The sequence below is a fragment of the Rhinolophus sinicus genome, linkage group LG02 (assembly GCF_036562045.2).
Source record: "Rhinolophus sinicus isolate RSC01 linkage group LG02, ASM3656204v1, whole genome shotgun sequence".
NCBI classification, from domain to species: Eukaryota; Metazoa; Chordata; class Mammalia; order Chiroptera; family Rhinolophidae; genus Rhinolophus; species Rhinolophus sinicus.
In genome coordinates this window covers 47,049,355-47,074,201 of record NC_133752.1, presented here as the reverse complement: position 1 = coordinate 47,074,201, position 24,847 = coordinate 47,049,355, and the positions used below count along the sequence as shown (strand labels likewise).

The window sequence follows — 24,847 nt, the reverse complement described above, 5'->3', positions numbered from 1 at the left end:
GTTGTACCCTTTGCTGCTCTAAGACATGATGTCAGCATTTCCTTCCATTTTCTCTATTTTCAGTAAAGCTCTGCTATAAGATATGGCTTTTGCCAAAAGTATGAGTACATAAAAGAATACAATTCCACATAATAAAGTTGAGATTGAGGAATATGGATTCTGTTGGCATTCTCCAGTTCTTGTTTCTGGGCATGATTTCTGGCTGAAGAGATCTCTTTAATCAGAGCCCATTCAAATCTCTGATTCTCCCAAGGTACAAGTTGCTCTTTCTTGGGACTTCATTTTACATCATATATTTAAATAATACTTTATTGAGTAAAATGTATAAATTATTCTTTCCTTAATCTTCAAGATAATCTTGTTTTCAACAGCCTCATAGTATGTTAGGATGGAAGAGAATTTAGAACTTCTCTAGTGTCATATTTGCTCAATTTGCAAATAAAAATATAAAAACTCAGACAGCATAAGTGATTTGTCCATGGTCATTGACTTAATTGTGGCAGAGTTAGGAATAAAATGTATAATATCTTCTGGGAAAAGAAGGAATAAAGAAATTCTTATGGGTTGAAGAAACGTCAGATTGAATACTTCAACACTTTACAAAAGTTTTCATTAGTGACAAATTTGAGCCTGCCACTCTGATTTCTGTTACAATTTTCTGTCAGTCTATCCATGTAGCTAGATTCAACGACTATCACCCAAGTAGTCAACAGTTATATCCCTGAAAGCTTTTGGTCAAATCTTGGACAACATCAGGAACTCTATACATCTCAAAAGAGATGCGAACCACGTATGAGAAATCTAAGTTGTACAAAGTTGCTTTTTTTATCCATCTTTGGGCCCGAACATTTTTTCCATATCAGTCATCTTCTGAACCAGATGACAATCATCAAGTTGTTGGTGTTTGCTTTCTGCTTCTTTTATCCTAATTAAGCATGAAGTATAGTTTCGTTCCACTTTTTAACTCTGTGCTGAAAATGCCAATGAGAGCTTTAAATAGCATTGTCTTTCAGTGTATGAATTCTCTATTAACTCAGCAACTGGAGTAAAAAACACACACAAATGATATTATGTCCTATTGAAACATACTTTTTTTGTTATTAATTTTGCAGTTTGAGGATTGCCAAAAGATACATGATTCATTTTACGGCTTCAACCAGGAAGGGTGAATTTTAGTATAAAATTAGATCAGAAAAATCCGTTTAAGAAAATGTGCCAAATTTGATTTTATATTTCCTTCAATCTATACATATAGAATAAGTGTTTCAAATGTATTTAAAGTTTTTGATGACTAGAATTTCTTAAATTTTTAACCTCCTGATTAGAAAACAAATATTTATAGAGTAATTTTTATATAGCACTAAATGATATGTACTTTTATTTATTGATTTGTTTATTTTTGGCTAATGAACATTTAACATGTTCTATTTTTTTTTCTAAAACCTTTATATTCTCAGTAGCACCCAGAACAGTTCATTATCTACAATGGGGCTTAATATTTGCTTAACATCTTATCAACAATCTGCCAAATTAATAACAGTGAAATACCAATATCAAAATAATTAACTAAACATAGTTCTTTTCCAGAGTTAAATAGTTTCTCTATATTGTGGTCTTACTTGGTTTCCAATTACCAAAAATTTCATTGTCATCTAAAAGTGCACAATGGCAGCTTGTGATGTACTGTCAGTTGTTTTGTAAAATTGCTTAGGCAAGTTTCAGGATCTCTGTTGATGCTCTTGAACAAAAACTGAACAATCTCATCCTACAGATGAAATAGATGCCTTTAAACATCTGGTGAATTAAAGGTATTAATACTACGCAAAGGGGGGTAAAAGGTTAATAAAACCTGTCTCTGGAAATTCATCTCATTAATTCTCCTTTGCTAGCTTGTCTTACCTTGGGTCCTCAAGCAGGGCCTGGGAAGGGGATTCAGTGCAGGTGATGGTTGAAGAAGTGCTCTCAGGGATGGATAGGGATGATGGAGGATGGAGAGGCATGCGTGAATGACAGAGTTAGCGGCCTCAACAAGAACTGTTTGGGTGCAGAAGTCAGACTGGGCTGTGTTAAAGAGTAAATCTGAGGTCAGAAATGAAGAATTATGAGATTGAATAACCCTTTAAAAGTATTTTAAGGGGGGTGGTGAAGAAGTGATAAGCCTTGAGAATTTGGGTATGAAGGGGACAGAGGAAGGAGAACAGAATGACTCCTAGGGATTTGGCTCAATCACCTGGATGGAGAGTAGTGCCCTGGATTAAAAGGTGCAATGTGATGGTGGTGGGGGCGGGGGACAGCAGTTGTGTGAATAGGGGATGTATGCAGCTCAGTACTTGACATGCTAATTTTGAGATGCCTATTTAAATGCCAGTCATTGTTAGATTTATAGGACAATATAGAGATCTGAATGTCATTTGTGGTCATTAAAATTAAGGCTGTGGTCAAACTAAGATTCCCGGGGAGAAAAGAAATGAGGACTGTAAGAGAAAACTCCTGGGAGCCACAATTTTAAGGGAAAAGAAAACAACTCAGACAGCAAAGGAGACTGGAGAACAGGTGTGTACTGCAGCAATCACTTGGGAAACGTGTCAGGAAGGAGGGTGTCGTCAGCCTATACAAATGGCAAAGAGATGCCAATGTGCTTTGAACTTGGCAGCTAAGAGGCCACTGGTGAGCTTAGACAAAACAGTTTCAACGTTTGAAAAATGAACTAGAGTAATTATAAGCAAACAAAGGCTAATTTTTTTTCCAGAAGCTTGATTATAAAGGTAGAAGGTACTTCTTTGGCTAATAGCACCTTCCATTTCTAAAGATGTGGTAAATAAAAATACTGACTTTGATTATTTGTTCTTTAAAATGAAGGTGGCTAGAACATGGTTATTTGTATAAGGACCAGTGGAAAATGAAAGATAGCACACACACAGGGAAAAAGAGACCTACACACAGAAAAGACTGACCGTACATGAAAAAGTGCTGCATCCTGGGTTTTCCTGGACTTTGTGTCACTGGCTCTATGACAGCATTATCACTTTCCTTCCTCAACGTTTTCATCACCCTAGTTCCACTCATACACGGTTGATTTTCATATATTATCTCATTCAGTCCTTACAACAACCCTCCTCTCCTAGGTACGCAACTGAAGCTCAGAGACTAAAGTACCTACTGGCAAGTGGCAGAGGCAGTATTTAAATCCAAATCTCGCTGAACACAAAATTCATGTTCTTTGCATTTTTCCACCCAACTGTAGCTTATCATATAGTTCCTGCTAATTCAACTGGTTGAAATGAATATATCTAAAAGTTTTCTTAGGTAAACAAAGCAACAGTGAACAACAGCGGGGAAAAGGTCAATGCTGTCTCTAGCTGGAGGAACCCTCAGAATGCTCCTAGTGTTGGAGATACAAATTTCCACATCCACTCAATAGAGGCCAGTATGTGCACTGTATTGTGATGCTGCCACCTTGTGGCTGGAGAAAAAGCAGACACTAAGTAAAAGATGGTTTGAGTGTGAGTTCATTTTCATTAAATTGCTTTTATCCAGGGGTTCTCAACTATGGTTCCACATTGAAATTATCTGGGAGCTTTAAAAGGCTGGTGCTGGAATCCCATTCTCAGGGATTTGCAGTTAATTAGTGTGAAGTGAAATCTGGGCACCAGGATATTTAAAAGCTCCCCAGGTAATTTGAACATGCAGCCAAGATTAAGACCTCTATTCTAACTACTTACACAGTAATCAAAGCAAGTTTTGTTATTTGTCTAAGTAGGCCTTATCTACAGAGAAAGAAGTGAAAATATCTTAGAGAATAAAAGTGATTTTGCTCAGTCTTCAATGATATCTATTTCTCTTTAGAACACAGTGATCTGTGGACAGAAACCATCACGTGCTATGGTTTTAAAGGCCAGAAACAGAGAGATTTGTTCATTGTAATCCAAGTGGACATGAGATTTGTGTCTCATAATAAAATTCAGTCTTTGGCCAAAGTGAGCTAGGAGAACCTCTGAGCTTCTTGAATAAGTCACAGATTTCCTGACAGGAACAATGGAAAGAGCACAGGGCTCACAGCAGCCTTGACTCTGACACTAGTAAGACAAGTGACCTTGGGCAAGTCACTTCGTTTGCAATAACTCTTATCTAGAAATATTTCATATACTGCTTTATTCAAGAAGAAACTACTACCCAATGTCTTAACAAATATCATTTCAGGTAATTCAACAAAAACCTCTCTTAAGAACTAGTAATGGGCAAAGCATTGTATTCTAATTTGCTATATATGGAAAGCACTAATGTTTGGAGATATCACAGCACTAAGGGTCCACAGGAAGCTTTAAAAGCTAGTAATGCAAATTTTAATTATAATTTGAACTGCGTGCAATTAGAAAACTTAATTAAATAATGTCCCAGTGGCTTGACAAGCAAGTTAAATTCAGTTTTCTCTAGTTTTTTTTATTCTGTTCTGAAGCTTTCTCAGATGTTAGGTCACAAATTTATTAGCTTTATACCATCAAAAAATAATATCTTAAAAAGGAAAATCTCTTTATTATTCCTTGGAAATTAAATTTTTCTATGGTTCTTTAATTGAAAAGGCTGAGCAATTATACCACCAATCATCCACTGTTCAAGTCTTAAATCTACTTTTTTTCCATTCATTCATTTGACATCTATGTATTAACTATATGCTATATATGCTATATATATATATAACATCTTTGAATTCTACCATCCTAAGCCCAAAATCTAATCATTTATAATTCATGTTGATCGTTAGCTTCTAAATATTTCTTTCATCTTCTGTCCATGTCTCCTCTCAGGCCACCATCAGTTCTAACCCAAGTTTACTACACATTACTCCCCTGCCTTCCATCTGCTTTTTCTCTACACTAATCCCACTTTGCAGACAGAGTGACCTTCAAAAACTCAAATCTGATAATGCGATTCTTCTGCTTGCTAGTTTTGAATGGCTTCCCTTCACCCTTAGAATAGAGTGCACGCTCCATCACACTAGGTAGAGACTCCGTCCTTACCTGCTTACCAGACCGAATCATTTCTCACCCTTCTCCACTGGGTCACCCCCAAACACCTGCAGTTCTCCAATCCTCCCTTGATCCTGGGATTTTTGCACAACCTTTCTTCTTCCTGTCTCTCTTCACTTGGATAATTCCTACTTTATCCTCCATGTTTTTATTTAGAGCTTTCTCTAACCCACATTACTGAGTTGAGTTTTTTCTATGTGCTTCAATAAGCTTAAAATTTGGGCTACTTACCTTTCAACATTTACTTTTCACTAGACTGTGGGGACAAAGTCTTGAGGACAAAGGCTGTATCTTTGTTTGCCAGAATCAAACACTGTACGTAATACATGATAGGCATTCAACAAGACTTCTTTGAGAAGGTAAGATTTGAGCAAAGATTTGAGTGAAGTAATTGAGGGAGCCATGTGGATATCTGGAGGAAGACTGTCCCAGGCAGAAGAAACTGCAAATGCAAACACCCTGATGGGGGAAGCTTGCTTGGCATGATTAGTGAACAGCAAGAAGGCCAGGACACTGGAGCCGAGTGGAAGGGGGTAGAAAATGAAATCAGAAAAGTAGGCAGGGGTCAGATCAAGTAAAGCAAACTGCAGTTATGAAACAAATTGATGGGTCATTACTTGCACCTTTTAACGTAACCAGAAAGAGTAGACTGAGATGGAAAATATCAGAGTATGAAGGTTTTCCTCAGTGTGTGTGCGCACATGTGTGCGTGCACATGTATGCTGGGTCACCATATAAAAACACCTTTCTTACTATGGGTTCTAATAAAATGTGGGAAAACACTGAAGAGAGCCTTGTAAGCCATGGTGAATACTTCGAGTTTTATTATAAGTAAGATGAGAAGCCACTGAAGAGTATTACCAGAGGACTTATGTACCCTGTTTCACATTTTAAAAGGAAAGCTCTAGGCACTCTGGAGAATAGACCACAGGGGACAAGAGTGGAGCTGAGAGACAACTTAGAGACCATAACATGGTCCAGGGTAGAGACGATGTTTGTGTGGAGTAGTTTGAACAAGGATATATTTAGATGATAACGTCAGTAAGGCTGGTTGAAGATAATCATTATTTTCTAGAGATTTTTCTGAGGCTTGAATAAGAGTGGATACGAGAAAGGGTTTTATAAACACTAAAGAAGTGCTCAGCGAAGCACAGTTTAATTAAACTCAAATGACATTTGTTATTCATATAATATGTATCAGCCACTACTCTCACTGTTCTCTGCACTCAGTAGGTAAAGCTGAATTTCTGCTCCTAAGGAACTTGAGAGCAGCGGACTTGGGTAGATACACATAAAAATGGATCATCTCAACATAATGTGTGATATGATAATGGCATGGGGAAGGTTCTAAACAAATAAATGTTAACTTAAAATTATGAGAAGCAACAGTTTGTACTGCAAGACTTTCCAAAGGCAAAAGGCCACATTGGCCTCAGTGGTACATTATAGGGCAAAAATTAGCTAGAAAAATGTTCTGGGTGAAAATTCAACACATCGAACACAGGCCTAGTAAGGCCACATGTCATTTGTAAAGATCTTCAGCACTCCTATATCAGTAACGTGACTGAAAAACAATTCATTCTAGAGACAGTAACTGGAGAAAACCATACTTCTCTAGTTAAAATAAATGAGTAGCCCCAGGATAGGAATCCACAGTGAATTCAGAAACAGAGTTACAGAATTAGAAACTTCATTAAGGAAAAATTGATTTGCCTATACCTACTGGCATTATAGAAATGGTAATGTATTTTAATTTAGAATTTAATATTTTTTCAATTGCAAAGTACTTTTATTCATTTTAAAATATATAGTTTTTTCATTATAAATCTTTGTGTTTTTCCTCTCCTAGCACTGATCTTTCTGAAAAATCTTAGAATGATGTAAAGATTCTCGATTAAAAAAACTTTTTCAATCTAGTTAAAAGAGTTCTTCTAATCAGATAATTACTACCTCTTACACCTACATGGTTTCAATACATCTGGAAAATTATATAAGAAAACATTCATGTACCACTTCTATGCACAAGATGCTTATCAGAAAAAAGTAGCAAATATAATTATTGTAAATTCATTTCTTTCTATATTTTGTCGGTACATAAATTATTTGAAGACCTCCTTTGTGAAGAAAAAGAGAACTATTTAAAGGATATTGTGACATAATAAAGTGAGCACTGGCTTAGAACCTTGGTTTTAGCTGTGGGATTGTGTAAGAGTCATTTTAAAGTTCTGTAAAATGGGAATCACGGTATCCGAGGGTAGGGGTAGGGGTTCTTCTGGCTGAGGTAATGCAGAATAGAAACATGGGTGAGAAGTTTAAATAAAATAGACAATATGAAAGTGATTAAAACATTTCATTAAATCAATTAATTATTCTGAGAAACGACAGTGTGGTAGGACCAGGTAGTTACATAGATGATGCAAATGATTGACACAAAACCCGTATCTTCAAGTTTCTCCTAGAGCAATAATTTCTAAGGTCTATGTGGTGGGGAGAGGGTACTGGAGGTGGGGAGTGATTGGGCAGGGAACAGAATCACCTGAAGGTGAGGGATTATTTCCAATTAGTAATCTGCACACACAATCTGACTTACCCCTCCCATCCTATCAAGAATCCTTGCCTTAATGAGTGTTGATGTGCTGCTGACCATAATGAGCTGATGACTGTGTTTCTCCGATATATTGTGGAAGAAAAAGGGTGAGAATCACAAGTTTCCTCTTTCCAAACACAATAATGGAGAGCTATGTACCAACGCAAGGCATTCCCATTGCCCCTATTTTTCCATTTAATTAACGTAGCTCATATAGTGGATTTTCTTAAAACACAGCACACCTTTTCATTCAGTAATGAAATATTCTAAGGACTAATTTTAAAAAGAAAGTAATTTTAATTGAACTTTTTGTTAATAAGATAGAAATAAATGACATTTTCCTTTCCCTTATGTCATACAGGTTAAAACTATTGGGTTTAAATTATTTCGATTACACCCATAAACTAAAAAGTTCCTCTCTAGCAACATTATGTGTTTTCAAAGTTTATTGAGCACTTTCACATATAACATCTTACCTCTTCAAACATTGTTACATATCATCTGGGTGAGGATTAGTTGTGACAATTATACAACTAAAAAAAAAAAAATCTCTGAATCTGTTTTGTTTTTTTCCATCCCCACTGCCGTTAACACTCATTTTATCATCATCTCTTAGCTCAACTACTTCAGTACCTTCCTAACTGGTCTTTCTGCTAATATTCATCATCCCACCAGCAGAAAGAATGGTCTACGTAAAACCCACGTCTCTGATTCATATCCCTAGAGTCATCCTCCCTGCCTTTAGCATGGGGCTCACCGGGGATGAGTTACAGGTGCTTGCTGACCTGGTCTCCGGTCACATTCCTCACTGCTGTCTTGGTCACACTGAATTACCTCAAAGTTCCTCAGGTGAACTACAAGAAGGTCTCTCTTCTCTCCTGGTCTTTGAACCTACTCTTCCACTTTCCTTTCCTTTGGCTGACTCTTGCCCATGCTTTGGTCCAATTTAAGACTTTTCTCCCTCCTAAAGCCTCTTCTATCTATTAAAAGATGGGTCATACATTATTCCTTTGGCTTTTGTTGCACCTTGTGCTCCCCTTTTCATAGAATTTACTGGAGTAGTAAAAATGGCTCATTTACTTATCTATCAACGCTATTATACTAAAGCTACTAAATAACAGGAACGAGGGCTGTGTGATTGAAGGTCAATAAAAACGTAGGGAATGAAAGAAGTGAACCTGATCTAGGAAGGATGAGTCCTTGACTATGGGTGTTCCAGCTACAGACCCTGAGTGGCTCCCATTGCACTCTACTCTCTCCCAGTATCATGACCTTGGTCTCCACATCATAGCTCTTTGTCTTCTCCCACTGCCTAGGACTCCTTGGTTTGAGGAAGCTAGATTATGTGCCACAATATTATAAATTAACTCATAGTGAGCCAATTTTTTTGCTTAGATTGTTGCTAAGCCTCCTATTCGTGAGGGAGCTACTCATTATTTAAGATTCTCTAAAAATGTATTTGTAAGAATTCTGGCTAGGAATAAACTTGTCTTTGTAATGAAACAGGAGTCACAAAGCAGCGGAGCATGGAACATGAGCAAGCCTGCTTCAGAAAAAGAAGTGGTGACAGATTGCTGTACTAGGAAAACAGCATTCTGGTGCATATGTCATGAAACAAAGTCACCAAAAGTGCTTTCTGCTGAATTTAACCCAAAATCACAAACATCTTAGGTAAGGGATTTTCAGAAAAAGTGCCAGAGGCATAGCTATTTTATCCTCACTTCTTTCAGCAGAACATGAAAGGAGTTCAGCTTTCCAAAAACTCATAAAAATGGAAATCAGATTCTCCCGAAAATCAGAAACTGTGGGGAATTTCTTTTCATTATCAATTAAAAGTATTTTTCATAAACAATAAAATTCATTCTTTCACAAGATATTGTGGGCCAGTATTGCACAAATGACCCTGTAAGTCTCATATTAAACCTGTAGCAAGTTATGGAAGTGGTTTTTTTTAATCATTCTTATAACTATCTTGCCATTAGGAAGGAACATAATAATTTTATTATAGCACATACTCTGTGAAAGACCATAAACTTTTAATAGAAGTATAAAAAGGGAGTATAACCTTTTCAATACTCTGTCTCATTGTTGGATGAATCTATTCTACCTTCCCTCACATATAATGGATGCCCTCGGGCCTAAGCAACAGTTCTACACTTGGAAAGAAAATGTTCAAATCCAGCCTTTTCCCTGAATCTGTAGGTTACTACCGTGTTTCCATGAAAATAAGACCGGGTCTTATGCTAATTTTTGCTCCAAAAGATGCATTAGGGCGTATTTTCAGGGGATGTCTGATTTTTTTCATGTACAACAATCTATATTTATTCAAATACAGTCATGTCATCTTCTTCTGGAACATCGTCATAACGCACTAAATGTGTCCATCTGGCTGATGATCTTAACTGGGGTTTATTTTCGGGGTAGGCCTTATTTTCGGGGAAACACGGTATGATTTAGCACTCAAGAATGCTTCCTATCCTTTTTCTGTTTCTTCAGCTCCTCAAATTTTCAGTCTATAGACTTTTGGTTTTAGTACAGTTCTGATGACATGCTGACTTCATCTCCACAGTTTTCATTTGGGGCTAAAAAAAAATCAAAATAAACATCATACAGATTTACTAACTGTTATCACATGACCACACATTCATTTTCAGCATCATTAAGGATTATACTTTCTAATGGTTTTTTCTTCTCTCTTAGAAAGTGAAACTTCTCAATTTGCCCCCTAACTTTGATGGTATAACCACCTCTAAGCATGACTTGAAAAACAGATGTTTGATTAATGCAACCCTATGTTCCCCTCTACATAGGAAAGAAATTGGGCCTTTTAGAAAATGGAGGAAGAAACAAAAATCTTTGGAGAAAAACATGGCAGAGAAAAATGACTGGTGCAAAGGAATTAAGTCCTTAATTAAGAGAAACAAAGTAGAAGTAAGATATGAGAAAAGTTGGACCTGACATTCTCATGAAATCTGTTATTCATTGCAGAATAATTCCTCCATAAAGCTATAAACCAACCTGCCAAATGAACACTTGAAAGCTCCATTGCACAAGAAAAGAGCTAGCTATGTGAAAAGTAGATACTAGCTATTTGTTTCTATTTCTTGAAGAAACGTTATTTTTAACTTCTGTAGGACCACAGGAAACTTTTTCATATTTTTAATAAACTTAAAAAATCTGAGAACCATATCATTTCACTCATATGTGGGGTACAAAACTGAAAGCAACAAACAAACTAGACAAACAAACAAACAAAAACTTACAGACACAGACAACAGTTTAGTGGTTACCAGAGCGTAAGGAGGGAAGGGAGTGGTAGAGGAGGGTAGCGAGGGTCAAATATACGGTGATGGAAGGAGAACTGACTCGGGTGGTGAACACACAATGCAATATATAGATGATGTATTATAGAATTGTACACTTGAAACCTACATAATTTTATTAACCAATGTCACGCCAATAAATTTAATAAAAAATAATAAATAAATAAATAAATAAATAAATAAATAAATAAAGCTGAACTCTACAAAGTTAAGCAAAGATTTCCACCCCCTCAAATCATAATAATGAAAACTCAAAGTGTAGTGCTTTATATTTATCGGTGACTTCCCCTTGCATCCCCTTCTTTTAAAAAGTAGGACCTTTACAGATGAAAGGGTCTTTTCGAACAAGGAAAAAAATTACCTTAAGGAAATAAGCTGAGATTTTTCAAAAAATGAATTAAATCTCTTGGTTATATCTTCACTGACAGTCAACTCTAACAGTAAAGTATCCATATTTTTGTAGCCCTATCATCTAAAACTTTCTCTACCAGAAGAGTGCTTTTTAAAATCCTGAGAACTAAATTTGTAGGTAAAAGCGCCAAAAATCTCATAAAGCCTATGAATTGTATCCCTAGGAAGATGTACACACATAAATATAGGCATATAATGTCAGGATGTTTTCAACAAGCCCTTAGAAGCCCATGCAAGGAAACTCTAGGGGTTAGTGAATCTCAGGATAAGAAAGCTTGGTGCTAGACTGTGAGCTCTGAAGGGCAGGGAAATGAATCTTTAGCTCTCCTACAGTGTTCAGCACCGCACACGGAGGAAAGAAGCATTTATTATGTTAAATTGTGCAGGATGGGCATCTGTATATTTTGAGATTTAAAATAAAAGGGGACTATACAATTAAAAAGTTCATCATGCAACCCAACCTCATTGAATCTGGTAGAGATAGAGCAAAGAAAAACATCTTAAATAGAAAACCAGAGCAGATTTAGAAACTTAAACAGGGCTACCTACCAAATAACATTACTGCTGGGAATAGAACGGAGGTGGCCTTAAAATGAACGGGTTTATATGTAATAATTAACGTGTGGGCCTTGCAGAAAACATCACCACCTCTGCAGAGCAGTATCAGTTTCTTTATCAGTAAAGGTTCTATCCTGAAAACACTCATGATAAGAGGCTGGGTAAGAGTGCCTTCAAGCTGCCCTTGAATTTATATACACAGTAGTTTAGAGGAGATTCTTTTATGACAGACAAAATAATTGTGGAGAGGGAACAGTATAGTTTGATTGTTTTAGCAACACTGCAGGTAGAGAAAAGAGACAGGAATGCAAATTACCAAATAATTAATGTTTCCTAGAGTTAGCCATTTTTATGACCTCTATCTCAAGGCAAAGCTGTCTAACAGAGATTCTCTCTCCTGACCTACTCCTGCTCGTCCCCCCCTCTTTTTATTATTCTCTTACTATAAAATTCGGTAAGTTTTCATTGACAGGACGCTTTACAATTTCTGACATTGACTTCTTTGCTTATCTCTTAGAAGAAGCTCTAAAAGATGCTTGGTTTGTTTGTTTTTTTTCTTCCACAATGTATAGATTACACTACTTTGTGACATCCTAGACTGATGCCACAATTAGATAATCTCTTCCCAGGATAAAAATACTAAGAAAATAAAATACACTCTCACAAATTCCTATTCCTTTGAATTAAGTAGGTGGATCTCAGAGTATCTAAGAGGTCAATTAGGACAAAAGAAAAAAAAACAACATAGATTTGGAAGAACTTGACAGGACATCATAACTCAGTCTTTCAGAGAGCACCAAATATGGAATGTTCTAGAATAATAATTTCTGTTCCCTCCCCACCTTTTTTAAAAAGACTTCTCCTTCAGTGGTCTACTTAAGAGATTAATATTCACTGTCTAAAGGGCTCAAGGTAATATATGAAAAGAAAAACCTGAACACAGACTCTACCAGAAAGCAAAACAGTTATCTCCTGAGAATGAACTATTCAATTGGTCCAGCTCAGACATTCAAGAACCTTATATGTTCAGTGGATTCTGAATATTCCAATGATCTGAAATCAAGAAAAAAGATTTTCTTCAGTACAACTCGCTAAAATTAGAGACAAATTTTTTTTAGTGAAGTACATATTCTTGTAAGTCATGTAGCAAGAGGGGCCATTAAAAGCAGGTGGCTAAATCTATCTACAACAAACATTTTGACAAGCTCCCAACAACATAATACATGGCATCAAAACAATCCCAATATGATTCAAAAGATATCTTCACTTTAACAGCTGAGGCACTGGGCATAGGAAATGTAATGTAAGTTATATTTTCTCTGGAAAGCAATTAGTAAATTGCTCACATTTTGCTGCTGAAAGAAGACTCAGCATGAACAGATGGAAATTTACAATTCCACAAATGGCAGATATTAGGAATTAGAGACACTGATTTGACTTTCACCAAGCAAATGAGAATCACAAAATATGAATTGCTCTTTCTAAAATTAAACACGCAATTAGAGTGCATCAAATTTGTATCCATTGTAGCGCATGCTTCTTCCTACTTATTTCTAAATTTATATACATTCTGAATTAACAAACCTACTTAGAGTTCAACTCCATACTAAAAAGGTCTTCCATGACAGATAGATGGCACTAAACTATTTCTCAAATTACGCCTGCCAGGGTGTCGCACTAGCTTTTTCACAGCATGATGCATGCTGTAATAATAAGAAATCATAAGACTCAAAGAGGCAGTCCTTGTGTCAGGACAGATGGAGGGAACAGCTGAGAGAGGGATTCAGCCAGTTTATTAACTCCATGTGAGCAGAACAAATTATACTTAAAAGAATTCATAGGAACATTTAGCCTGAAAAACAGAATTTAAATGATGGCAATTTCAGAATAGAGAGAAGAGAATAATGATGTTTCACCTCAGTAACCTCTTCATGTTCCCAACTCTGGACAATAAAAGGTCACCCATGACCTGCACACAGATTACAGACCAGACCAGTAATGGGCACTTGGGAAATATTTAGACTGATTTTGAAAAATTTAAAACACATAGTAAATGCTATTAACATACAATGGAATGAGATCACTAACATTAAATACTCAGGGACTATTGTTAATTGTTCTTTTCCTCACTCTGAAATGGGGTAGTTTGTCCTACTTGTGAAACTACGTATAATTTTTGTTTGATAGAAACAATTTGAGAAATCTTTTTCAAAATAATTCCCTTTATAAAAGCTCCACATATGATTGTCCTGAGAAAACTCAATTTATGTGTTTTATCATATATCTAGTTGCAGATAGGAAAAAAAAAAAAAACTATAAGCTTTCTAATTTAAATCCAAGGAGGGGAAAATGATTGAGAGGATCTAAAGAAAAATAAACAAGATTTTTTTTCCTTACAAAAAGCAGATTTACCTCTGTAACATCAAGAAGAAAACTAGTAATAACCTCACTAGTAAAATCCCAGGTTGTACATACTCAGAGACATAGCACCACGCATGCAGTCTTTTTTCTTTTAATGAAAAGCAATGGAGGCTTTTTATCCACCAAATGTTAAGAGAAAATAGTTTCTTATTATTGTGGTGAAAAAGAATTTTTCTTCTTCAATCAAAATTTTCAGATTACTACAAAAAAATCTTAAATAACTCAAATGTTGCGGGTTCTGTTTATTGACATATTTAAAAGGTCTTTTCTACAGTTTGAGAGTTACTATTAAATTTTACATAATAAATTTCATATCCAAACTGGCTTCTTTCTCAGGCACATTAAAGACAAACAAAAAATAACATCTATTAACTGTTTTAAGCATGTATCTGTATCCTGTGGGGAAAACCAGAAAACAGAAACAGTAGTTTCTGAATTTCAGATTGAAATAAGTATATTCAGAATAAGTATATTCAGAAGCTCTCTTAAGGTAAGGACATGTAACCTTTTGCTATTATTCACCAAAGGGAAATGTCAATTACAAAGACTTTAATCCCATTTAATCTCAACGGGAGAGATACAGCCTATACAGAGAGCTGTTTTAATTTATAACTCATTTAAATCATCTCTTCTAGCTACTTCATGTTTAACACAACACCATTAAACTCAGACTCATCAGATTATAAAATATTTGAAGTAAGCACATACACAATTTATTCAGTGGTTTATTACCAAAAAGTGGGCAACTACTGATGAACTGTTTAAATATTAGATGCATCAATTTCATATTCATAGCTCCTATTTTTTTCTTATTCCTAAATTTATATAACTTCTGAGTTTAGCAGAATGTACTTAATACATTTATAATTGAACCCATTGATACACCTATTTATTGTCTACCACGTTGTTTTTGGAACTTACGGACTCAAGAGAATTCAGTGGAAGACAGTGACTAAGCCATAGTTAATGAAAACAAAGATAAGACAAACAATAACTTATACATGAAGTAGGTTTAATAGAGCAAATCAACACATGATATAATCAAATAATATTAGCTATTACTATAAAAATATATTCAAAAATATATTCAAGATACAGGTAGAGAGTGAGAATAATTCCCCCCTCACCTTCAATCACTTGAATTTTGCTTGAATGCCCCAGATAGACAATATATTTATAGGTGAATCTTTAAACTATAAACGAAGTCTCTCCATTACTTAGCATGCAAACTTGAGAGTTCTCTGATTATCCAATAATAATCTATGCGTTTTAGCTACTAAAACCTGATCGGGATATGGATTTATATTCAAAGCCAAACAGTTTTGTTTTTTGTTTTTTAATTATAGCTAGAGATAGATGATCATAATTTGTTAATTCAAAGAAATTGATGAAATCTGGTTAGAGGATAAAAGATAGTCATTGCAATTTAGTTATAAGTAACATTGAGAAAGACAACTTATTACAGATTCTTCTTACATTTAGAAAATTATACAATAAGCAAGTTAAAGAGTCAAATAAAATAGACAATCAACATTGGAAAAATTAACTTATCAACCAGAGATGACAAGTTACAAAATTCCCAATCAATAATAGTTTCCGTTAGCTATTAACTGAATGAAAACCCACCAAGACCAATGAAAGCCAAGACCTTACTTTTCATTTTTAAATTCACTGCTGAATCACCAGCACCTAGGTCAGTGTAAGACACATAGTTTGGGTTCAATAAATATTTACAGAAAAATGAATAAATACTAAACTGTTAACAAATAAAGCCTATGCAAACAGCTCTGTAGAGGTGGATTAAAATAGGGAAAAGGCTAAAAGAGAAGGAAGAAATAACAAAGGGGTGAGTGAGAAGAAAGATGGATAGAGGTCTTTTTTTTTTTAGTGTATTTTACCTACTTGATAGCTGAAGAGTAGAATTTAAGCAACCTAAAGGAAAGCAGATGGCTGACTCCCTCACTCCCCCATGCACATGTTGTCCAGCAGGGGCTCAGCAAGCTCTAGGCTCCTCAGGAACCAGATAACAAACAACTGAAAACGTGACACCAACATATACAAGAAAGGAAGTACACACATTCAATTAAAAACCCATGAGACATACTCTTATGCCAAGACTATCAGATTGACATAGTACTGGTGTTTGCTGGCCAAGATTGATTTCTTGGCAAGAAATCATGAGATACTTCAGCAAATGAAATAGTTACCAGGGTTATTAGGGGAAATGTTTACTATACTTTTATGCAGTGAGGCCACTGAGCATGTGTTCTGACCTCCAAAACCTTCCCCTCTCCAGAGTAAGTGTGGCTTACCACTGGTTTACTTCAGTTTTACTTAGTGCCGATTTCAGAGCTATGAATAAGCAGAGAATAAATGGGGTGGGGAGGGGGTGCCAGCCCTGGGCCTGTTTGCCCACAGATACAGCCCTAACCCTTCCCTTACCTGATCTGCATCCAGAGGCTGGCCCCTGCAGGCTGCATTGCCCAGGTTCACCTATCAGCTGACTTAGGGCTAGTCTCAGCCAATAGGAGAGAGACACTACTAGGACATGAGGGAGTGGGAAGCCAGGCCATTTCTCCCCATTCCTCCTTCCAGAAGCAGGGGTATCTCTTCTGTGTCTGTAACCCCAGATTCCACTAGCTAAGCTATCACTACCCATCCCTGGGCTCTAGTAAACCATCTCTTTGCTCTAGGGTTAGTAGTGGCTAATGTCTGGGTTGCGAATTTCTGGGTTGTTCCAAGACTATCTGCTCTTGAGTTTTGCACTGCGATCAGAAAATATCCTTAGCTTTTCCGCTGTTTAAATGCCCTTTCGTGTGACATCTGCTCAGACTCTGACCTTAGACCACATTTCTCTTCTGCACTGGTCTTATCTGCCTGCCCTATCTGACTTGTCCACATATCTGCATCAGCTTTCACTTGGGTTGGTTCAGGCCAAGCTCTGGACCCTGCATTACTCTGAGCACAGGCTTCTGCTCTCTTCTCAATGCTTTCTGATCCCATACCTGGCCTATGCTACTCTTCTCATCATGATTTGTGGTCCCACGTCCCTGTAGCTGCTCACAATTGTAGGGCTGATATTCTAAAGATTGATATTTGCTGAACGGTTGCACAAAACCATTGTACAATGATCTCCAAGCTCTCCTTTAAGATTTACCTTGAACAGATTTTCAGATATAGGCAACATTAAAATGTACATATCTATGTCACAAGAAGATTGAAAATAATGCACATTTCCGCATGGTTGGTCATCCCTTCCATGTGCTCTCTCTGGTAATGACCAATAATATACAATAGCAGACAAGAAGATTAAAATAATGTCAGATAGTAACTCTGCTCAAAGGGCATGAAATCTATGATGGCCTTGCAATAAAAGAACTTAATATAGTCAGGGGAGCTTGTTCCTATAAATTCTTTCAGCATAGCCAAAAAAAAATAACATAATGTCTAAAGTAATGAACTAGTAAATAATTCATTTAAGACTCAATTAATTACCTTATGTTATAAACAAACAGTAAATGTGTAACATTACTGACTATTCCGGTTTTACAGTTTCTAAGAGTTTATTTTAATTGAACTTCAGCACTAATATATGTGTTACTCTGTTTCCCAAGTTATACTCTCACTGGGAATCTGAAGACCAGGTTGTTTAACTTGGCATCTGTATAGGTAGTTTAAATTCCCACCCAGCCCTGTCCCAATTCTTAATCTTGAATTAGGTAGGTACTAAGAAATAATAAACAAGCTCAGCACTAGCTTTGCTTCCCTAATCATGTTCCACCCAAACTGGACAGATTTGGATTAGTCACACCTTTTCACTTGATTTCTATAAGGGTGGCATGTGTATTTATATTCCCAACCTAAACACTCCCACCCTCTCTCCTCTGTCTTCTTCTCAGCAGTAGCCCCATGTTCCAAGCTTCTGTTCTAGCATTCTCCCCTGTAACTTCGAATTGGCTGCCACACAGAAGGTCCTGTGTTGTTTGCCACCCCTTCCCCTGGGTTTCAAGTACCCAGGGCTCACTCACAGGAGAACAAAACCTAGATACCATCAGCCTGACTGGTTCAACCTGCCCTTCTGTTCCGTTTCCCAGAGTAATACTTTGACCATTTAGGACTGCATCTGGGCCTCTCTGAGACAGAGCCTTCAACACAACATTGGATCTGACTGATCACTGCTGGCTGTGAGCCTCCGCCCAGCACCAGTCCCACCTTGGACAACGGTTCTAGCGTCAGGTCGTGATCCTTCCTTTTTGTCATGAATTGAGGAATAAAGGAATGTCCTTCTCTGGCCCCATAAGTTTTTAATTGACTTCCTTGTGATGATTACTTTGAGTTCTGAGGACTTTGGTTTGGTGACTGAGAACATCTCTCCCTCTCCCAGACCTAGCACAGCAGAGCAACTACAGAAGCCATCTGGAAGGGTCCTGCACACAGGCACTTTCTCAGCGTGTTCTGGGGTTTCTGAGAGAAATAAAACTGCGTTTTAAAGAATTGGTCACAACTATAGAAAAGATCCCTGCTAGGCCACGAGAAAAGATGAAATAGTGCCATTTGTGACAACATGGTTGAATCTTGAGATTATTATGCTAAGCACAATAAGTCAGGCAAATAAATCAAGAACATATGATTTCACCTATATGTGGATATAAAACTGAAAGCAACAAATGAAAAAGACAAATAAACAAAAACTCAAACACAGACAACAGTTTAGTGGCCACCAGAGGGGAAGGGGGAGGTAAAAGAGGATAGTGGTGGTCAAATATACAGTGACGAAAGGAGAATTGACTTTAGGTGATGAACACACAATGCAATATATAGATGGTGTATTATAGAATTCTACACTTAAAACCTATATAATTTTATTACCAATGTCACCTCAATAAGTTTTTAATTAAAAATAAATAAAGCCATGTTCTACCTGTAAAAAAGAAATGGTCACATTTTATGTTCTCCTTAATTTACCTTTTTATATGCCCTGAGACATCGGTAACAATTCTTCCTTATCTTGCAAAAATACTCCTAACAGGTGTCTATACCCTACTCTCAAGGGTTGCAGGGTGAAAGCCACCCTCTACTCTAGCAGGGTCTCTAAACTCAAGAATCTGTTAAGAAACAAGGCACCTGATCTTCACTATTTCCCTTCAACAGAGTACAGGGTAAATATTCAAATTGATTCCCACAAATAGCCCTGAATGTCCCCTAGTTTCCAAACAATATTTACAATGTGGATTGATGACCTACATAATTTGTCTTAATTTGGGTTTAAATTAATGGAATTGGACTCTCTAGATGACTTTCAATGTTTTTAATTTAAATACTGTAGAATATTTCTGCAGTTGTTTGGCCAGCTGGTGTTTACCAAATATATATATCAAAAGGTAGCAAAGCTTTGTGCGGAAAAGTCATAATAGCAGCAGTAATAATAACAGAAATAATAACAGTTTATATGACACTTTCTGCATGCCAAGTACTGTACTAAGCACTTTATGTAATTAACTCTAAATTCTCAGAAGAACACTATGCAGTAAGTATGATTGTCCCCTATGCTAGTCAAGAAAACTGAGTGGCAGAAAGGTTAAAAAACTTGGCCAGCTAGTAAGTGGCACAACAGAAATGTAAACCTAACCCATCTCTCACACCTGTAAAGACACATACAACTCCATAAATTGCATTTGTGCATGATAGCTTTGCCCTCTTGATAAATACCAAAATTTCATGAAGCAGCATTGACATTAAATGTGGCCTTTGTACTCTATTTGGGGCACACACTTCTATTACTCTGAACATTATTTGAATAAAACTTGCTAATAATTTGAGCCATTATAACTTCAAAATCTTTATGTACTATTATACAGATAGGTCACTATTAACCTTGATATTCGATTTTTAAAATTCTCAACTTCATGGTTACATAAATAATTTTCTCTCTTACCATTCTGACAGCATTCATATGTTCTTCCCTTTTCATTTGGTGCTTTTGACACTTTTGGAAAAACGTGGTAAGATAGCTTGTAGTTTGATCAATAGATTAGTACAAGTAGCATTTCTCTACTTGCCTTTCTACTTTTCCTGAAGACATCACCTTCTCTTGCACTTTCTCCTTTATCCCTCTCCAGAGACTTGCTTTATTTTCTTCCAATGAAACTTATTTTTGTTTCCTCCCAGCTTTGAATTTTCTTCCCTCTATAATATCATGTGAGTTACTTAAAAGCTGTTTAAGATTGGCTCTCCTGATTGACTTCCAATCAAGGAAATTCGGATTATTTCATACTTCCATTTATTTGGATTATAGAGACACATTGGAGTATATTTTGCAAAATAATTTTGTCAGTTTTGGCAGAAAACATATGATTCCATCCATGTGTCTATAAAGAAAGGTCACTTCGCATTAAATATACATTCACATGCAGTGACAAAGACATTCACTCTAAGGGAATTGCAGAAAGCATAGTAACCACTATTCTAGCATCCTCACCGTCTGTCTCCTAGCAATAGTCATGACCTCTGTGATGCATTGCATGGAGTAATAAACCAACCTCGCCCAAGAGTCAGGTTTCCAACCTATTCACTGCAACATGTCTAGATGTAAAATATGTTTACCCTGTATAACCAATGACCCCAGTCTAGATGTTAAATACTTGCTTGTTCTGTGTATTAACTGAACCCTTCCCCTTGACCTTCAGGTTCTACCAGATCTTTCCCCTAAAATTTATTTGCCTTGTGTTGTTGCTGTGCGTGCCCCAACATGACAATACTGAAATGGTTGAAAAATTAAAATAAATATTGAAAAAAAATTGTAAAGAAAAAAGATTCTAGCCATTTTAGGACCCTAAATTTCACCTTTTTGTCCATCAAAGGAATTTTTCATGAAAAGTTAAAATAAATTTAAAAACTCATGGAAACTATTCATTAATATGTTGTTATAGATTCTAAGCAACTCTTTCTTTTATAGGCAACATAATTACAAGTGAATTACAAATGCGGACTTTATGACTCCAATTAAACTCTAGGCCACAATCCATTAAAAACAAATTATACATATCACATTAGCTATAAATAAAAATAAATATGCCACATGATTTGAACCATCAAAATAAACAAGAAGCAACAATTTCAAATAATTTACGGTTGTCTAAAAATTTTATCAACATAACCTAAAATATTTTATTGAAAATCATCAGAGAAAAAATTATTACACTTAATTTTCATATACATATACATTATACTTTCTCTTACTTATTTCATTATTTCATTCTACTCTGAGAACATCTTTGGAAGTATTTCCCAAGATTGAGAGATTGGAAAAGATTCTATTTTAAGTTGTAAGAACATTATTGTTTTAGTTTTAAGAGCATCATCATTATACTTGAAAATATTTAATTTTAGGGATTTTAATTTGGAAAAGTCAAATCAAGTGACTGAAAATTAATTTGAAGCTAATTGAAATTTCAACATATTGTAAAACTGCTTAGGAGAGTAGATCTTATGAAAATGTCATCAAGGACTGTATACCCATTTCCACAATTGAGAGACTCATTTACCACTGAAATGTTTGCTCTGAAATTTCTGAATGCTTAAGAATTGGGTTATTATGAAAGTAGCTTTTTTAATAGTATGTCTATAAAATTTGATGCTACCTAATCCTCACTCCCATCTATCAGAGCTCACTTCTCCAATGAAGAATGAAAGGATAAGAATTATGTCAGTTTGAATCAAGCATCTGACATGGGCAGGCACACAGTGAAGCAGAGGAAAGGAAGCTGAAAAAGCAAAAGTATGCTTGAGCAAGAATAACTCGGTGTTCAGAGAAGGACACAAGAAAACAAAAGGAATATTTCAAGTAGACGATTAAGAACAATTCAAATAAAGTTATTTGAAGATATTATGTAAAAGGAAATGAGATAATTTAGCACACATATTCTAAGAATTTGAAGAGATTTTGATGTTTTTGGGAAAAGGTAACACTGATGATAGTAACATATAAAAGAGGGACAAAAGGACATTCCCATCAAGAGGCCTATAAAACACACATGGGCAACAACACCACTCAATTTGTGCTGCACAGCCCTGACTCTACACAGAGAAAAGGGGAGGAAAAGATGTAAGAAAATGATTGGAGAAGAGATATTAAATGTCTGAAAAATACTATAAATAAATAAATAAATAAGAGTCATGCTTCTGAGAAGATTCTTAAACTATGTCTGGATTTAAAATAAGTAGATACATCTTACCGTGACAGTCAATTTAGAATTAGCCTGAAATAACGTCCTTATTGGTACACACAATTTTTCTCATCTAATTCATTCAAGGCCTCACAAAGTCACCAACAGCCTGTTGAAAGCTCTATAATTAAAATGTTCTTAGTATCACACTTTACTAATGGTAGACATCTTGTCAAGGAAATACAAGGAAAGTAACTTATTCTCTGTTATGTTTTCTGCTATTTAGTTTGCATCAGGAGAGGCTGATAATTAAACATAAAGGAGGAGACCCTGGTACAGCTAACAATTTAACAAAACCTAATGGCAGTGTTACATGGACAGCTAAGGTGTGTTGGACTAAATCAGCATCTCTCATAGGAAATCCTGGAAAAGAAATGCATTTAAAATATAGGTAGAAGGAAATAACTCTTAGAGGGGAAGTAAGAGTAAGAACTCTGTGATTTAGGAATTTCATGAATGTCCTTTGTGTGTTCTTTTGGGCTCTAATTGTCTTTTAGTTTTCATCACTGAGTATCCAGTTACTATGATTTGTTTGTGGAAGGAAAGGACAATAAGCCTATGCCTTACCGCCTCCACTTCGGCAGGGTCATACCAGACATTGATGTATGGATGCTGTAAGGCGTCGTCCACTGATATCCTTTTGGCTGGGTCAATCACTAGCATCTTTGACAACAAGTCCCTGGCTTGGCTGGCTGAAACGATAAACAAGAAAAATGATTAGCAAAATTTTGATTTGGGCAAGGAAATTGGTTGGAGGGAGAGGAAATTAAGAATACAAAAGTCAACTAGCAACTTCCTTACAAACGTCAGGTAACTTCGGCAAGTGATTAGGAAATGCAAAATGAAACAATGAAATATTTTTTATCCATCAGATTTGCAAAAATAAAAGGCGGTATATAATATCTACTAATACCAGGTAATTTCATTCATGTTGTGAGAATGTAAATTGATGCAGATTTTTTTAGAGGCTAAATTTGGCAGTATCCATTAAATTTAAAATGTGAATACTTTATGACTCAGCAGTTCCCTTTAGGTATACAACCTAGAGAAACAATTACACATGTTCATGTAATGCGTACAAAAGCGATGCTCACTGCAGCATTGGCTATGGAATAAAGGAAATTTAAAACAGTCTAAATTTCCATCTGTAGGCAACTAAATGAGCTATGGTATCTTCGAATTGTATTTCGCAGTTTAAAAGAATGAGGTACTCACATGCACATGTTGTTAAGTGGGGAAAAAAAGGAAGTTGCAGAATGATCCACAGATCATGATGCCATTTGTGTAAATCTGCTCCTTCTCAACAAAACAAGCACTTCTCTCTCTCCCTCTGCCTCTCTCTCTGTCTCTCTCTCCATAAATATGTTATTAATTTATTTAATAACATTGTTAAAGAACACTCAATTTTTAATCTCTAAAAATATATATAACTTAACATAAAATACAGTTCCAAACTAATTTGAAATTTTATGGCAAAAATATTCACTTTGTCCTAAATATATGGTAAAACTTCACATTAAAGAGAACAAAATCTAAATTGGTTTGCTACATTAGGAAAAGGCAATATGTTTGAATCCGTGGATATGTGCCAATATTTATTTTATCAATTTTTCTGATTATTGATATATGAGTTAATTATAGAAATTTTAGAAATTACATGAAACATAAAATCAGGAAAAACCAACCATCCCCACCATATAGAGGCAATCACTCTTATTGATATATTATTCTCTTCTAGTCTTGTTCATGCATCTTTTAATAATTTTGATAATAAAATGTAGCAATGTATTTTTTTCAAACATCCTATGGTGGTATTTTCTTTTGTTACATTTTAATTCATAAACTTTTTATATATTTATTTAATTGCTTATTTATATATTTAACCCCAAAAATCACTAGTTAAATTTAGACTGGAAACTAATTTTTTTTTTATTTCTATTAATCATTTTTATGGGGAGTTTAGAGATTTGATTTCTGCTACTTCCAAACTGACACACTGAAGCTCACACCAATAGCAAAAGTACTGAAATACTTATACATTCATTTTCAATATTTAATCGTTTTCATTGTCAGTGACTCCCTAATGGCCCAACAGGGCTGTGTTTATTTACTGTATTGGTTCAAAGATCTCTTTGATTTGTAAACTGATTTTATACTCAGATTCACGCACCCCACTCCCACAGATTCTCCCATCAAACCCACCTAATTCTCTCCTCTTAGAAAGGGTGGGAGTTGAGGTGGGGTCCTCATCAATAGAGGTATGCACAAAGGCAATACCAAATCATCTCACTAAGA

At 35.7% G+C, this 24,847-nt stretch overlaps 1 protein-coding gene across 18 annotated transcripts in view; it reads right to left on the bottom strand.

Annotated features, from left to right (window-relative positions):
- The window catches only part of MAPK10 (mitogen-activated protein kinase 10), a 287,949-nt gene that overhangs the window by 23,535 nt on the left and 239,567 nt on the right, over positions 1-24,847 (bottom strand). For all 18 annotated transcript variants that reach the window (XM_019731282.2, XM_074323986.1, XM_074323984.1 and 15 more), the window contains one exon: positions 23,120-23,244. In XM_019731282.2, the coding sequence (XP_019586841.1) occupies positions 23,120-23,244 (125 nt within the window). The remainder of the gene's footprint in view (positions 1-23,119; positions 23,245-24,847) is intronic.